Source organism: Micromonas pusilla, assembly GCF_000151265.4.
Source record: "Micromonas pusilla CCMP1545 genomic scaffold MICPUCscaffold_5, whole genome shotgun sequence".
Taxonomy (NCBI): Eukaryota; Viridiplantae; Chlorophyta; class Mamiellophyceae; order Mamiellales; family Mamiellaceae; genus Micromonas; species Micromonas pusilla.
The window spans coordinates 423,684-437,929 of record NW_003315886.1 but is presented as its reverse complement, the minus strand read 5'-3'; the positions used below and the strand labels follow the sequence as shown (position 1 = coordinate 437,929).

The 14,246-nt window shown below is 67.4% G+C and overlaps 6 protein-coding genes across 6 annotated transcripts; 4 read left to right on the top strand and 2 right to left on the bottom strand.

The window, feature by feature from the left end:
- Positions 1 to 103: 103 nt before the first annotated feature.
- MICPUCDRAFT_57919 (uncharacterized protein) lies at positions 104 to 5,910 on the top strand (the record flags this gene model as incomplete). The annotated part of the gene is made up of 2 exons (XM_003058743.1): positions 104 to 1,643; positions 1,815 to 5,910. 2 exons carry the CDS (start codon positions 104 to 106, stop codon positions 5,831 to 5,833), a joined length of 5,559 nt encoding a protein of 1,852 aa, XP_003058789.1. The 3' UTR covers positions 5,834 to 5,910.
- Positions 5,911 to 6,576: 666 nt separating this feature from the next.
- On the top strand, positions 6,577 to 7,530 carry IFT20 (intraflagellar transport protein 20; the record flags this gene model as incomplete). Its single annotated transcript, XM_003058742.1, has 1 exon — positions 6,577 to 7,530. The coding sequence occupies one exon, from the start codon at positions 6,577 to 6,579 to the stop codon at positions 7,528 to 7,530; it is 954 nt and encodes a 317-aa protein (XP_003058788.1).
- A 442-nt stretch (positions 7,531 to 7,972) lies between these two features.
- Positions 7,973 to 9,852, top strand: MICPUCDRAFT_57917 (uncharacterized protein). The gene has a single exon (XM_003058741.1). The coding sequence runs from the start codon at positions 8,163 to 8,165 to the stop codon at positions 9,537 to 9,539; it is 1,377 nt and encodes a 458-aa protein (XP_003058787.1). The 5' UTR covers positions 7,973 to 8,162; the 3' UTR covers positions 9,540 to 9,852.
- MICPUCDRAFT_57916 (cytochrome P450 superfamily protein) lies at positions 9,778 to 12,384 on the bottom strand (the record flags this gene model as incomplete). The annotated part of the gene is made up of 3 exons (XM_003058375.1): positions 9,778 to 10,445; positions 10,602 to 11,937; positions 12,081 to 12,384. The coding sequence occupies 3 exons, from the start codon at positions 12,382 to 12,384 to the stop codon at positions 9,977 to 9,979; spliced, it is 2,109 nt and encodes a 702-aa protein (XP_003058421.1). The 3' UTR covers positions 9,778 to 9,976.
- A 356-nt stretch (positions 12,385 to 12,740) lies between these two features.
- On the top strand, positions 12,741 to 13,043 carry MICPUCDRAFT_57915 (uncharacterized protein; the record flags this gene model as incomplete). Its single annotated transcript, XM_003058740.1, has 1 exon — positions 12,741 to 13,043. The coding sequence occupies one exon, from the start codon at positions 12,741 to 12,743 to the stop codon at positions 13,041 to 13,043; it is 303 nt and encodes a 100-aa protein (XP_003058786.1).
- Positions 13,044 to 13,260: 217 nt separating this feature from the next.
- MICPUCDRAFT_47254 (cytidine deaminase) lies at positions 13,261 to 14,198 on the bottom strand (the record flags this gene model as incomplete). Its single annotated transcript, XM_003058374.1, has 1 exon — positions 13,261 to 14,198. The coding sequence occupies one exon, from the start codon at positions 14,196 to 14,198 to the stop codon at positions 13,425 to 13,427; it is 774 nt and encodes a 257-aa protein (XP_003058420.1). The 3' UTR covers positions 13,261 to 13,424.
- Between the last annotated feature and the right edge of the window lie 48 nt (positions 14,199 to 14,246).

Here is a 14,246-nt window from a genome sequence, read left to right as displayed (position 1 = left end):
GGCAGAGAGCGCGCGCGGGGCGCGGCGACGCACGGCACCGTCGTCCGCTCGCGCGCACGCATCGGAACGCGCGCTCGCGCCGTCCGTCCGCCCGCCCGCCGAGATGGGCCGCGGCGCCGCGGTCGGGACCTCGCTCCCCCCCGGCGGGAGCGCGCGCGGCGCGGGCGCGACCACCACGTCGCGGTACGAGACGTTGGCGCCTCCGACGATGACCGCGCGATACGAGCGCGTGCAGGTCTGGGGCATCGACTGCCCGGAGCGGCTCACGTGGCGCGGAGGGACGTGGGAGCCCGGCGGGGAGTACGTCCGCACGATCGCGCTGAAGAACGTCAGCACGAAGACGCTCAAGCTCAAGTACCGCATGCCGAAGACGAAGTACTTCGAGCTCGAGTTCCCTGAGGTCATCACGCTCTCGCCCGGGATGAGCGCGAGCGTGGACGTGACGTTTCGCCCGATCAAGACGGAACAGTACGAGGACTTCGTGGAGTTCAAAGTCCGCGGAATACACCCGGAGCCGCACGACACGTTTCGAGTCGCGATCGCGGCGCTGCTGCCGGTGACGTCCGTCGCGCTCGCGCCCGCGGTCGACCTCGGCTACGGCGCGGTGCGCGAGCGCATCGCGAAAGACTTCGCGTTCGTCAACGACGGCGACGAGCCGTTCGAGTACGAGTGGAAGATCCCGTCGCCGTGCGCGTTCGCGCTGAGCCCGCTGACCGGGCGTCTGAAGCCGGGCGAGACGGGGATGGCGCGCGCGGAGTTCACGCCCGAGGACGCGAGCGTCTCGGTGCTGCGCGCGGCTCTCGTCCTCAACGGCGGCGTCGCCGCGTCCGAGACGAAGATCAGCGCGGTGGGGAAGTTCCCGTACGTGCGACTGTCCGAGCGCGTGGTTGACTTCGGCGACGTCGTCGTGGGCAAGACGACGGAGTTGTGCGTGTGGCTCGTGAACCAGAGCGTCGTCGGCGCGTCGTACGCGATCGAGCGCGTCGCGGACGACGCGCTCCACGACCACGTGTTTCGCGTGGGTTCGAAAAACGGCAGGCTGTGGGACGGCGCGGAGGGGAGGATCGACGCGAGCGGCAAGGAGATGATCAAGCTCGTGTACACGCCGAGCGTGCCCGGGATGTTCAGCACGGAGACGTTCAAGTTCATCACCCCGGGGGGGAACGTCGCGGTGCTGCTCTTGAAAGGGACGGCGATCGGGCCGAAGGTTTCGCTGAGCCTACACAAGATCAACTTCAACTCGGCGGAGATCGGGAAGACGCCGACGCGCACGGTGCAGATCGAGAACGACAGCGACGTGAGTTGCCACTGGCAGATCAACTCGGAGACGCTGGGCGTCTTCTCGCTCGACGCCGACCGGGGCGTGATCCCCCCGAAGTCCGCCGCGACGGTGACGGTGACGTTCACGCCAATCGAGTGCGCCAACTATCACAAACGCGTCGTCGTGACGCTCCGCGACGCGCCGCCGCTCGCGTTCGACGCGGTCGGCACGTCGTACGACTCCAAGCGGCGCCCGGCGCCCATGTACCTCTCGCACGTCGAGGCGTACCGCGCGCGGTGCGCGCTGGGGCTGATATCCCCCGGGCAGCCGCCGATTGCGGGCGACAGGGAGCCGTACGAGGAGGAGGTGGCGGCGCAAGAAGGTGCGTTCTATACACTGGTTCCCATACGACCGCATTGGCGTGGTGAACGCCGATCCTTAAGGAATTTTGCCCGTCGACTCTCTCCGTCCACCTCCCGCTTTCAATCCCCGCCCTCGGCGCCTTTCAACGCCAACTGACGCCTTTGAACTCCACCCCGACGTCGCTTTGAAGCCGCGGCCGCGCCGCCGTCGGACACCTTCGGCTCGCTGTTCGAGCCGGACGCGCACTGCGGCGTGTCCCTGGACGTGACCGACCTCGACTTCGGCGCGTGCAGCACGACGCGGCTGGTCGAGGCGAAGACGGTGGTCCTTAGGAACGATACCCCGCAGAAGCTCGTCGTGTTTTGGGGCGGGCAAGAGCACTTCGCGACGGGCGACACCTCGGCGAAGACCCAAGACGCGATGGCCGAGTCCGCGGCCAGGTGGCCGTACGCGGTCACCCCCGACGCCGCGGACGTCCGACCGGGCGAGACGCAGGAGTTTAAGGTCACGTTCCGTCCGTCGATGGACAACCGGTACTACACGAGGCAGCTCGAGTGTTTCGCGTACGTGAAGACGATGCGGTCGTTTCGGCAAGTCACCGCGGATAATTTCGTGCCGCCGTGGACGACGACGCTGCGGGCGAACGGGCACACGTTCCGCGACGCGCGCGCCATGTTCGACGCGTTCATGCCCAAGTGCCACTTCTCCTGCCGCGGTGGGCGGCTGTTTTCCCCCCCCACCGTGCGCGGCGAGCGCGCGTATCTCACGGTGGCGCTGATCAACGACGGCGACACCGCGGTGGGCTTTGAGTTTCCGACGAAACGCCCGGACGCGACGGAGGGGGAGAACGCGTCCGCGGCGGCTGCCGCGTCGCCGCTGCGATGCTTCCCGAGCAAAGGTCACGTCATGCCGCACTCGCACGCGCTCGTGACGTTCCGGTTCGACGCGCGCGACACGCGGCAGCACGTCGAGAGCATCGCGTGCTCGCTCAACGGCAGCGAGAAGAACGTCCTCGTGTTGAACGCGCGCGCGCAAGGGTTCGTCCCGAGCCTCGTCGTCGGGGACGAGGACTCGTTCGTGTTCAAGCCCACGTGCGTCGGCGCGATCACGACCAGGGACGTGAACGTCGTGAACAAATCGCGGATAGACATCCTGTACGAGTGGGCGATCCCGGAGAAGCTCGCGGGCGTGCTCGCGGTGTCGCCGGCGTCGGGGACGGTGAAGGGCGGCGAGACGCTGACGTCGACGTGGAACTTCTCCCCGAGAGAGGTCAAGCGGCTCGCGGCGAGGGTGCCGCTCGTCGTCCGCGTCCCGCAGACGCCGAGGCAAGCGCGCGAGGGCGTGCTTCCGGATCAGGAGCGCGTGTACGTCAGCGTCGGCGGCGAAGGCCTCTCCGGCGCGCTCACGATGCAGCCGCGGACGTTGACGTTCGGGACGTGCCTCGTCGACAAAAAGGAGGAGCGCACGATCGAGCTCTACAATCAGTCCGCGGGGATGATCCGGTACCGCCTCGAGTGCGTCTTCGCGGAGGGGTCGTCCGAGTTCGACGCGGACGTGAGCTTCGACGCGCCGATCGGCCAGATCAACGCGCGCGCGGTCGTCCCCGTCGTGGTGTCCTTCGTCGGGCGGCAGCGCGTGACGGACTGCGAGTTTCGCGTCGTGTGTCACACCGTCGCGGATCCGAAATCGAACGCGACGACGACGAGCTCGTTGACCGCGGCGTCGCGGTCGTCCACGCTGCCGTTCGCGGCCGCGGAGACGACCCCGCCGGAGACGGAGGCGGACCTCCCGTGGACCGCGGCGCGGGCGACGGCGGACTTCCCGACGCTCCGCGTCACGGACGCCGCGTGCGAGGGCGTCGCGAAGCCGCTGCTCTGGAAGCGGCTGTCGATCAACGCGCTCAACGCGCAGCTGGCGACGCCGCCGACGCCGGCGGAGCACAAGATGGCGAAAGACGGCGGCGTCGACGGCACGATCGTCTCCTCGCGCGCGCTCGCGCCGCTCTCCGCGGTGGCCACCGGCATGGGCGTGCACGTGGAGGGCGCGCCCGCGACGGTGACGCACCTCGAGGTTACCAACGTCGGGACGCTCCCCGCGGATTGGCGCGTGCTGTTCCGCAACGAGCTCGAGGTGGAGGCGGAGAATTGGGTCGAGCTCTCGGAGCCCGACACGGAGGTGGACGCGCACCAGATGTGGCTCGTGGACAACGGCGTCGTGAAGGTGTACCCGCGGAGGGGCCACCTCGAGCCCGGGCAGAAGACCGCGGTGACGATCACGTACGCGCACGACCACGTCGGCGCGCACTGGCTGACGGCGTTGCTGACGATCGCCGACGGCCGCTCCGTGCGGTTGGAGCTCGGCGGTCGGACCGTCGCGCTGGACGCCAAGTGCCTCGACCTCGGCCCCGCGAACGCGCCGATCGCGACGCACGTGCTCTCTCCCGTTCGCATCGGCGAGATGCGCCCGCCGACGCAGTCGATCGAGCTGCGGAATCCGTGCGCGGACGCAATACGATACGTCGTGGACGTCGCGCCGGCGGAGGCGCTGAATCGCGACGCGTGGGGGTTCCCGGTGTTGCGATGTCTGAACCCGAGCGGCGTCGTCCCCGCGTTCGGCGTCGCGTCCGTGGACTGGATATTTCAGCCCGCGGAGGAGAAGGTGTACGAGACGTCCGTGGAGATCAAGATACACGGCGGCGAGAACTCGGTGCTGACGATTCGAGGCGCGGGGGTCTCGCCGCTCGGCGGCGACGGCGACGGCGACGGCGCCGCGAACGACGGCGCGGCTCTCGGCGACATCGACCGCTCGCGATGGATCGGGTACCGCCCGACGCCGACGCTGCCGCCGGCGACGCCGTTCCAGCTGTCCACGCACGCGTGCGCATTCGGCGAGATCCCGTCGCTCGCGATCGTGCGCCGCGTCGTCGCGCTGACGTCGTGTTCGGACTTTGACTACGACTTCAAGTGGAACCTCTGCGCGCTCGCGGGGAACGAGACGATCGGCGCGCTCGCGATCGAGCCCGCGGAGGGCGTCCTCAATCGCGGCGAGAGCGTCATGATCAAGGTGATCTTCACCGCGGGCACCGATCCGCGCGTGTTCGACGGCGCCGTGCGATGCGAGCTCACGCCGACGACGCCGTCCAGGGAGGAGCTCGAGTACGAAGCGCGTTTGGCGGAGGAGGCCAAGACGCGGCCGGTGGCGGTCGCCGAGCAGGGCGCGCCCGCGCCGTCGATGCCGACGAAGCTCGAGAAGCAGGGCAAGAGCGAAGTGTGGGTCTCGTACGCGAGCAAGGAGCGGATGTCCGTCCTGCACGCGAGCACGGAGAACAGCGCTATAACCTTCCCGGAGCTCACCGCGCGGCACAGGCGCGAGCACGAGAAGACGCTGCCCAAGCCGCCGCCGCCGCCGGCGGACCACGTCGTCGCGCTCGGCGTGGAGGGGATCGTGCAGACGGAGGTGGCGTTCAGGGAGGAGCACGGCGCGGAGGCGTTCGATCGGCATTTCATCCCGACGTACCGACCGGACCCGAGGGTGGAGACGCTCCCCGCGGACCTCACCGCGGAGGACGCCGCGCTCATGATCGCGGAGTTGCTGCGCGAGACGGCGCGCGATCCAGAGATTCAGCGAGAGTTTGACGATCTCGAGGAGGAGGAGATACCGTTCTACCTCTCGCTCGTGGGCGGCGGCGCGCCCGCGCGCGCGCTCAGAGCGCGCGAGTCGATCGCGTCGCCGCCGAAGACGCCGGACCTCGCGTCCTCGAGTCGCGCGTCCTCGCGTCCAGCGTCCGCGGCGTCCGCGGCGAGTCCGACGAAGCGCGACTCGAGGCCGGCGACGGCGTCGCGGCCGCCGTCGCGCGCGTCGGTCGCGTCGTCGATCAAGTCGCTGCAGAAGAAGCTCAGCTCGAGGGCGGCGTCGATGACGGCGACGCCGCACGGGTCGAAGGCGGCGTCCATGGCTGCGAGCGTCGCGGGGTCGATCGCGGACGCGCTCGAGAGGGGCGCCGCCGCGGAGGCTTCGCCTCGCGCGCCGACGCCGACGCCGACGCCGACGCCGTTCGACGCGGAGGCGGCTAAGGCTGAGGCGAACCCGGAGTTCCGCACGCTCGCGGAGTGGGCGCTGGAGGAGACGCTGTATAACGTGGTGCGGGAGTTGCACGCGGACGCGGAGGACGCGCGACGGGGGTACGAAGACGACGACGAGGCGTATTAGACTCGCGCGCGGTTGTCGGTCGTTCGTTCGTTTTTAAACGTCGGTCGTTTTTAAACTCGTCGTCAACGCGTGTTCTTTCTTCTCTCCGTCTCCGCTCTGCTTCCGTTCGTCGTCTCGCGCGTCGCTCGTCACTCCTCTCTCTTGCGGCGTTTCGGCGTGCTCGCGTTCGCGTCTGGCTCTCGCTCGTGCTGCGGCTGCGCGCGGAAGAGGAAGGGGCGGGGGTGGGGGCGTGAGCGATACGCCGCGCCGCGCGACGCGAGCGAGCCGAGGCGAGGCGGGGCGCACGGGAAGCTGCCGTCGCCACGGCGCGGGCGCTGGCGTGCTCTCGTCGAGGAAGCGGGAAGCTCTCGCGACGTTCTCCGGGTTCGGAGACGTCACGACGTTCCCGGAGCCTGTCGTGAACATCTCCGAGAAGCTCGGCGCGGGGGTGGTGGGCGGCGCGGACATGCCGCGTGCGAGGCGCGGCGCGGAGTGCGACCGCGCGAAGAAGCACTTTTCGGTGGAGTCGAGATTTTTTTTGAGCGCGCGGTTCGCCGCGGACGGGAGTCCGTCGCTAGTCGCGCGCGCGCTCGAGACCGTCGCGCGTCCTCGCGACCCCGCGCGTCGTCGTCGTCGCCGCCGCCGCCGCCCGCGTCGCGCCGCGCGTCGCGCGCGACCGCCAGCCGCGAAGAGCGCGTCGCCGCCGCCGCTCGCGTCGCGCGGTCGTCGCGGCATCTCGCGTCGGCACCGCGTCGTGGTCAACGATGGCGGAAGAGAGCGCGGTGACGTTCGACGAGGTGCGCGCCCGCGCCCGCGCGCGACCCACCCGCGCCGCGCGTCGTCGCCCTCCTCCTCCCCGCGTCGTCGTCGCCGCGTTCGACGCGCGCCGCGGTCCCCTCGCGGTCGTCCGCCCTTCCGTCGTCGTCGTCGTCGTCGTCGTCGTCGTTCAAAATCGAAACCGCGCGTCGACGAACGCTCACTCGCCGTCGTCTCTCCCCTCCCCGCGTCGCGTCCCGCAGTCGTTCCGCGTGCGCGTGCTCGACGCGGAGAAGTTCGACAAGACGCAAGCGCTCGCGGACGGCGCGAAGGACTTCTGCGAGAAGGTCACGCGGCTGAACTACATCGTGAAGACCGTCGTCGACGCCGTGGACGCGCAGGCGCGTCGTCGATCGATCGTCGCTCGCCGTCGCTGTCGTTTAATACGCTCACGTCTTCGTCTTCCCTCCCGCGGTCCCTCGTCCTTCCGTCCTCTTCCTTCTTCCCTCCCTCCATCCCGTGCTCTCCCCGCTGACGTCGCGCGCGCTTCGTTTCCCTTCGCCTTAAACCCCCGCCTCGACGCAGGCGGCGCGCACCGAGCGCGAGAAACTGCGCGCGGTGGGGAAGCGGAACCAGGCGGCGTCGGAGGTGCGTTCTGTACACTGGTCCCCGTACGACCGCGTTCGCGTGGTGAACGCCGTTTCTTAAGGACTTTGCCCGGCGCATCTCTCCGCACACCCCCCGCTTTCAATCCCCGCCCTCGGCGCCTTTCAACTCCGCTTCTGACGCCTTTCAACTCCACCCCGACGTTCGCTCGTATGGAACGACCCTGGAGGCGGCGCGTCGGCGACGCGCGCGCGCCGAGACGGGGGCGCTTCGACGCGAACGACGCGCGGAGCTCGACCGGCTGCGCGCGGAGTTTGACTCGTTGGCGCGCGTGCGCGAGGAGCAGGAGGCGCTGATCGCGAAGTTGTCGGACAGCGCCGCGTGATGGACGGGGAGAGGGGGGGTCAGGGCGACCGTCGTTGGGTACGCGGAGCAGTAGCGGGTGCGGTGCGATTTTAGACCGTCGTTCACGGTTCAACTGTTTACGAAGGTGTTACAGTACCTGTATTTTCGATCGTTAAATCGTGCACGCGCAAACAGTCACCTGCGTACGAGTACGACTTTTTTTTTTTTTTTTTTTTTTTTTTTTTTTTGCGGTTTTGTCTTACGTTTGTCCTGACTAAAAAGCCATAGGGCTACGTGTACACACGTGTAGCATGTCACGAAGTTGTCCAGTCAGATCCAGATTGTGTTGTTCGGACACTGCGACGGAGACAACTAAGCTTATGATTGGATCACACACACACAATGCTATCACACATTTAGATCTCTGCCGCGCGCGCGCGCAGAGACGCCGACGCCGGGCCACGGACTTCGCCGCGGTCGAACGCGCTCGGCGTCGCCGCGCGTCGGCGAGCCGACGCTGCGCGCTTCGGGGCGAGCGCGCGAGCGAAGCGAGCCCTCGCCCGGGACGTCCGCGTGCGTTGACCGTTGGCTGGCACTCATCGCTTAGCAATCACAGGCGTTCGAAAATCCACGCTTCTCCGCAATGTCCGCGCGATGGTGGCCGACGCGCGAACCCCCCGAGGAGAAACCCACGGAGCTGTTCATGGACCGCACCCGCCGCGAGATCATGCCGATCGCGACCGCGGACCTCGCGCATCATCGCGTCGTCGCCGCGGCGGTGTGCCAGGAGGGCTGCTACCCGGACAAAACGCGCGCGCACGTGAACCAAGACACCTTCGTCCTCAACGTCGCGTTCGAGGGCGACGCGAACCAATGCTTGCTCGGGGTCTTCGACGGCCACAGCGTCCACGGCGAGGACGCGGCGCAGATCGCGGCGGCGACGTTCCCGAGGACGCTGAAGGAGCTGCGGGCGGACGACGCCTTCGAGAACCATCTTGGCGACCACAAGCGCGCGTCGCCGCTCGACGGCGACGACGCGGCGCCCTCCGCGTTCGCGACCGCGTTCGAGCGAACGAACGACGTCATCGTGCGCGAGCTCGGGGAGGACGCGAAGTTGTCGGGAACGACCGCGGTCGTCGCGCACTTGATCGGGGACATGCTGCACGTCGCGAACGTCGGGGACTCGAGGGCGATCTTTGGAATCGCGACGCCAACGAACGAGAACGACGCCAGTCCTAGGTGGAAGGTCCTACCCGTGACGCACGACCAGACGTGCTTCCGGCACGACGAGCGCGTGCGCATGAAGAGAGAAGCGACCGAGGACGTCATGTTTGCGACGCTCGGGATGATCCTCGGCGAGGTTCCGTTAAGCGAAGACTTCGGCGAGGAGACGATCGAGGCCGCGGACGACCCGCCGCGGGTGTTCAAGAACAATGAGCACTACCCCGGGTGCGCGTTCACGCGGAGTTTAGGCGACACAATAGGCAAGAGCCTCGGCATCAGCGCCAAGCCGGAGACGCTGTCGTATCGCTTGGACGACGCGAGCCGGTGCCTCGTGATCGCGTCGGACGGCGTCTTTGAGTTTATGGAAAATGAAACCGTGCTCGCGATATGCGAGAGATACGAGGGCGACGCGCTGGGGGCGTGCGAGGAGATCACGCGCGCCGCGTACGCGTCCTGGAGCGAGGAGGACACGCGAGCGGACGACGTCACGTGCGTCGTCGCGTATTTCACGCCAAAGCCGAGCGCGGCGAAGGCGCCCATGCCGCCGACGGCGCCGTCGAAAGCCGCGGAGCGCTGGATGCTCGTCAGAAGGCAAGTGCGCGCGGGGCACACGAAGAAAGAGCCGGGTTTGCGGTTCGCGAACGCGGCGCTCGCGAAAGCGGCGATACATCTCCGCACCCGTCGCGGCTCGCTCGCGATCGAGGATTTGTTCCCCGGGTTCGAGTGGGACGCGATGGAGGGCGCGGGGGTCAACTTGAAAGACCTCGTCGACGCCGCCGCCGAGCTCGGCGTGTGAGAGGCGACGAGAACGAGGAGGTCAGCGTAATCTTACTGTATGTTGACGTTGTCAACGTTGAAGTTGAGGCGCACGATCTCGAGGACCGGCTGGGCGGGATCGATCGCGAGGAAGAGGAAGGGCGCGGCGAAATCGCGCCGCACCCTTGATCATTAGGATGAGTTTTAATAACACGACGCGTTTAGCATTCGAAACGGACCTGGAGGCGCGTCGGTCGCGCGTCGCCGTCACTATTTGTGTTGAAGTTGATGTTGAAGTTGAAGTTGAAGTTGATAGTTGCGGTGTTGATCTAAACGAAAGAAGACGTCTGATGAACCACCAACCCTCGGTCGATCGTCGCGTCACTTCTCCCCCGTCGCCGCCGCCGCGCGTCCCGCACACCGGTCCCCGCGCGACCGCCCGCCCGCGCGCGCGCGGCGCGCGCCGTGCATCTCGGTCTAAAGACTCTGCTCCAGCTCCTTCTTCATCGCCGCCTCGCGCTCCGCCTCGGCCTCGTACAGCGCCTCCGCCTCCTTCACCGCCTCCTCCAACGCCGCGCCGTCGATCGAAGGCTTCTCGCCCTTCGCACCCCCCGAGCCGCTCTTCAGCTCGCTCGCGCCCGCGGTTTTCGCGCCGAGAACGACCGCGGCTTCTTTTAAGTCTCTCGCCTGCGCGCGCTCGGCCTCGTCGAAGCTCGCCGCGCCGCTCTCCGGGGTCCCGTCGCCGGTGTTCACGTCCGAGAGCTCGCCGAGCGACGCGCACTTGACGCCGTCGCCGCAGTCAATCGAACCGAGCATCTCGTTCCCGCCCGCGCCGTCGCGACGTTTCAGCTTGACGTGCAGACCGCCCGTCGTGTGAATCGTCGCCCCCGTCGTCATCCCGCACTCGCCGTCGGGATGAAACTTCGCGTCGAGCTCGAAGTCGAACCTGCGGCACGTTGAAAGGCGTCAGTTGAAGTTGAAAGGCGTCGAGGGCGGGGATTGAAAGCGGGGGCTGGGCGGAGAGAGACGCCGGGAAAAGTCCTTAAGAAACGGCGTCCACCACGCCGACGCGGTCGTATGGGAACCAGTGTATAGAACGCACCTGCGGCACACCATCGCGAGCGTGATGATGCTCTCGAACAGCGCGAACTGATCGCCGACGCACTTCCGCTGCCCGCCTCCGAACGGAAGGTACGCGAAGTTCTCCGTGATCTCGTTCGGCATCTTCTGATCGATCGGGAACCGGTCCGGGTCGAACTTATCCGGGTTCTCCCAAAGTCGCGGGTTGCGGTGCAGGTTCCACACGGAGATGAAAAAATCCGTCCCCGCGTCGATCTTGTACCCGTCCAGCGTCACCGGCTCCAACGCGCGGCGGATGAGCACCGGCGGCTGCGGGTACAGCCGCATGGACTCGTTGATCACCCTCGTCGTGAACTTCAGGTCCATCATGTCTGCGATCGTCGGGTTACGATCGCCGCAGACTTCGTCCACCTCCGCCTGCACGCGAGCCTTGATCTCCGGGTGCGTCGCGAGGAGGTACGTCGTCCACGTCAGCACCGCGGCGGTGGTCTCGTGGCCGGCGATGAGCAGCGTCATGAGGTCGTCGCGGAGTTGCTTAGACGTGACGTCGTCTCCGGACGCGATGAGGAAGTGCAGGATCGACGGGTCCGCCTTGTTCAGGTACTCCTCGACGAACTCCTCGTCCTCCTCCTCGACGAGTTTTTTCGTCCGCGCGATGAGCATGTTGAGCGTGTCGTTGACGACGACCAGAGCTTCTTGGCACGCCTTCTGCCTCGGGACGAGCCATCTCAGCGGAGGCACTTTCCAGTACGGAATGAACGTCACGCTGCGGTACTCCGCCTCTCGCAGGACGGTGTACACCGCCTTGATCACCGGGTCGTCCATCTTCAGCGAGTTGAAGTCGTAGTTGAACACGGCTTTGCCGATGATGTCGAGCGCGAGCCGCGAGTAAAAGTTTTCCATCTCGACCGTGTCGCCGTTCATCTCCGACCGCGCGAGCTGCGCGGATCCGTTCAGGCCGCAGTCGCCGAACATGTCGACCATGCTCGCGACGTACTTCTTGTGCAGCGACGGCACGACCGTGCGTCTTCGCACTTTCCACGTCTCTCCGTCCGCGGGGATCAGCCCGGTGCCCATGACGAATTCGAGAATCTCCGAGAGCAGCCCCTTGCTGAACGACGTCGCCTGATCCTTCAGCATCTCGCGCGCGACGTCGTTGTCGGACACGACGACGAACTTCTTGGGCCCGATCGCGAGGACGAACATCTCGCCGTACGCGAGGAAGAGCTTGTACAGCGGCACGAACACGGGCTGCCCGGCGATCTCTCGAATGTCGCCGGCGGCGACGGGCATCTTGGACATGCTCTCTTTCCTCCACTTCCTCGACAGCTTCGCGAGCTGGTAGGACAGGCCTCGACCTGGCGGTGGCGGGCGAGCGGACGGGGGGACGGGCGGGATGAGGTTCGGGACGGGGGGTCAGCGATCGAACGTCGAGTCTCTCGCGCTCCTCCTGCGAAAAACCTATCGTCGCGCCGATCGATCGGACGGGATCGGGACGCACTCTGCGGGACGTCTTTGATCACGTCGCGGATGCCGTTCAGCACGCTCTCCGCGGGGGTGCTCCGCTTCTGCGTGAACTCCCCGGACGCGATCCTCTCCTCGAGCGACTTCGCGTTCACGCGCGTCGTCAGCGCTCGCCCGCGATCGGACGACGCCCCGCGCGCGACGAATCGCAAAGGTTTCGTCGTCGCCGTCGCATCGCGCGCGCTCAGCGACGCGCCGCCGCGGCGGGTGGAGGCGGCGGCGGCGGAGGCGCCCGCGTTGGCTCCGACGAGCGTCGTCGCGGAAGCGGCGAGCGAGAGCATCGCGGCGGCCGCGGTGCGCTCTCGAGTGCGCGTCGAGTGACGACGCACAGCAGCCCCGGGGTCGGCGCGCTTTACGGATACGATAAGATCGCGAAAAGCGCGATCATTCGCCTCGATCGCGTCGAGCGTGGTTTTTCGTCGATCGCGCGATGAACGACGACGACGTTCACCGGAACGACCGAGGAGTCGCCCGATCAACGACGATCCGTCTGGTCCGGGCGGCTGAAAACAGGTTCCGGAACGGGGGGACGACGGAAACGAACCGTCGACGCGCGCGCCGTCGCTTCACTCCGCGACGCGCTCTCGCGTCGTCGTCGTCGCGAGCGCGAGCGCGAAGCCGCCGCCGTCCTCGCACCATGCCGTGCGATCCCTTCGGCGGACTCTCGATCAGCGGAGCGAACGCGTCGTCGCTCGCGTCCGCGCCGAAGCGCGCGCCCGGACCGAAGATGCACGCGGGCGAGAGACTCTCCATGTGCGGGCAGTTCACGATCAACTCCCGCGGCGAGTGGAGAGAAATCCCGAGAGAGCAGCAGGTTCCGACGCAGCGCGCGTTCGACGCGACCGCGCCGGACGAGCGAAGAGGGGGGAAGACGAGAGCGGCGGCGACGTCCCGGCTCCCGAAGGGGGCGGCGACGCACCCGAAGCGGTTCAGCGCGTGACCGATCGGTCGTTCGACGGACGGACGGGAGGAGGGAGGGGGGATACGCTAGCTAGCCAGCGCTGATGATCGTCATCGCGATGATGTACTTCAACCACGACACGACGACGATAGCCACCCGCCCACGCGATCGGCGCGTCTGTCGTTTCTAATAAGCTCACGTTCTAATAAGGGCCGTTCTATACAAGCGAACGTCGGGGTGGAGTTCATAGGCGTCAGTTGGCGTTGAAAGGCGTCGAGGGCGGGGATTGAAAGCGAGGGGTGGGCGGAGAGATGCGCCGGGCAAAGTCCTTAAGGATCGGCGTTCACCACGTCGACGCGATCGTATGGGAACCAGTGTATAGAACGCACCTAATACCTCGACGCGCGCCTCTCCGCTTCATCATTCGCTCCGCTCGTCGTCGTCGCCGCCGCGCCCCGATCGCTCGCGCTTCTTCTCGATCGGCACGAGCTCTTTCTTCCCGAGCTTCCCCTCCCTCTTCAGCCGCTTCCTCTCCTCCCTCCTCGCGCGTATCTCGTCCATGTTCTCGTGCGTCTTCCCGAGGCCTAACCTGTGCGCTCTCCTCTCCTCGGTGTCCTCGCACGCGACGCACTCGACGTCGAGCTTTTTCGCGGACGCGCGCGCGTCCGCCGAGTCCATGAGCCGCGGCGCGACGATCCGCCCGACGCCCGCGCTCGCGAGGAGCTTATAGCAGCTCAGGCACGGCGCGCGCGTGACGTAACACGACGTGACGGTCGTCGCGTCGTCGCCGTTTCCTCGCAGGGAAATCCCGCGCGCCGCGGCTTCCGCGACGGCGTTCGCCTCCGCGTGGCAGTCCGATCGCAGCGCCCCGAACAGCGGCGAGTTGATCGTCGTCAGCACGACGTCGCCCACCGCGGTCTCGCGTCGCTCGCCGCCGCCGCCGCGCGCGATGCCGCGCACGAGCGCGCATCCCATGTGCCCGTCCGCGCACGTGCTGTTCCGAGACACGAGCGAGACGAGGTCGACGTAATTCTCGTCGACGGTGTCCGACGGTCGCCATCGCCAGCCGTATCTCGACAGCGCGTCGAAGTCCGGCGGGCGCGCCCACGACTGATGATCTTTTGGTTTCTCCGCGTCCGCGGCGGCGGGAGGAGGCGGCGGCGCCGCCGGCGGCTCCGGCGCGGGCGCCTCCATCGCGTCGTCGGCGCGCGGTCGGTGTGACGACGACGACGGTCGTCGACG

What these genes read in the sequence shown, in the direction of transcription:
- MICPUCDRAFT_57917 (XM_003058741.1), top strand. Translation starts at nt 8,163, where the DNA reads ATGTCCGCGCGATGGTGGCCGACGCGCGAACCCCCCGAGGAGAAACCC.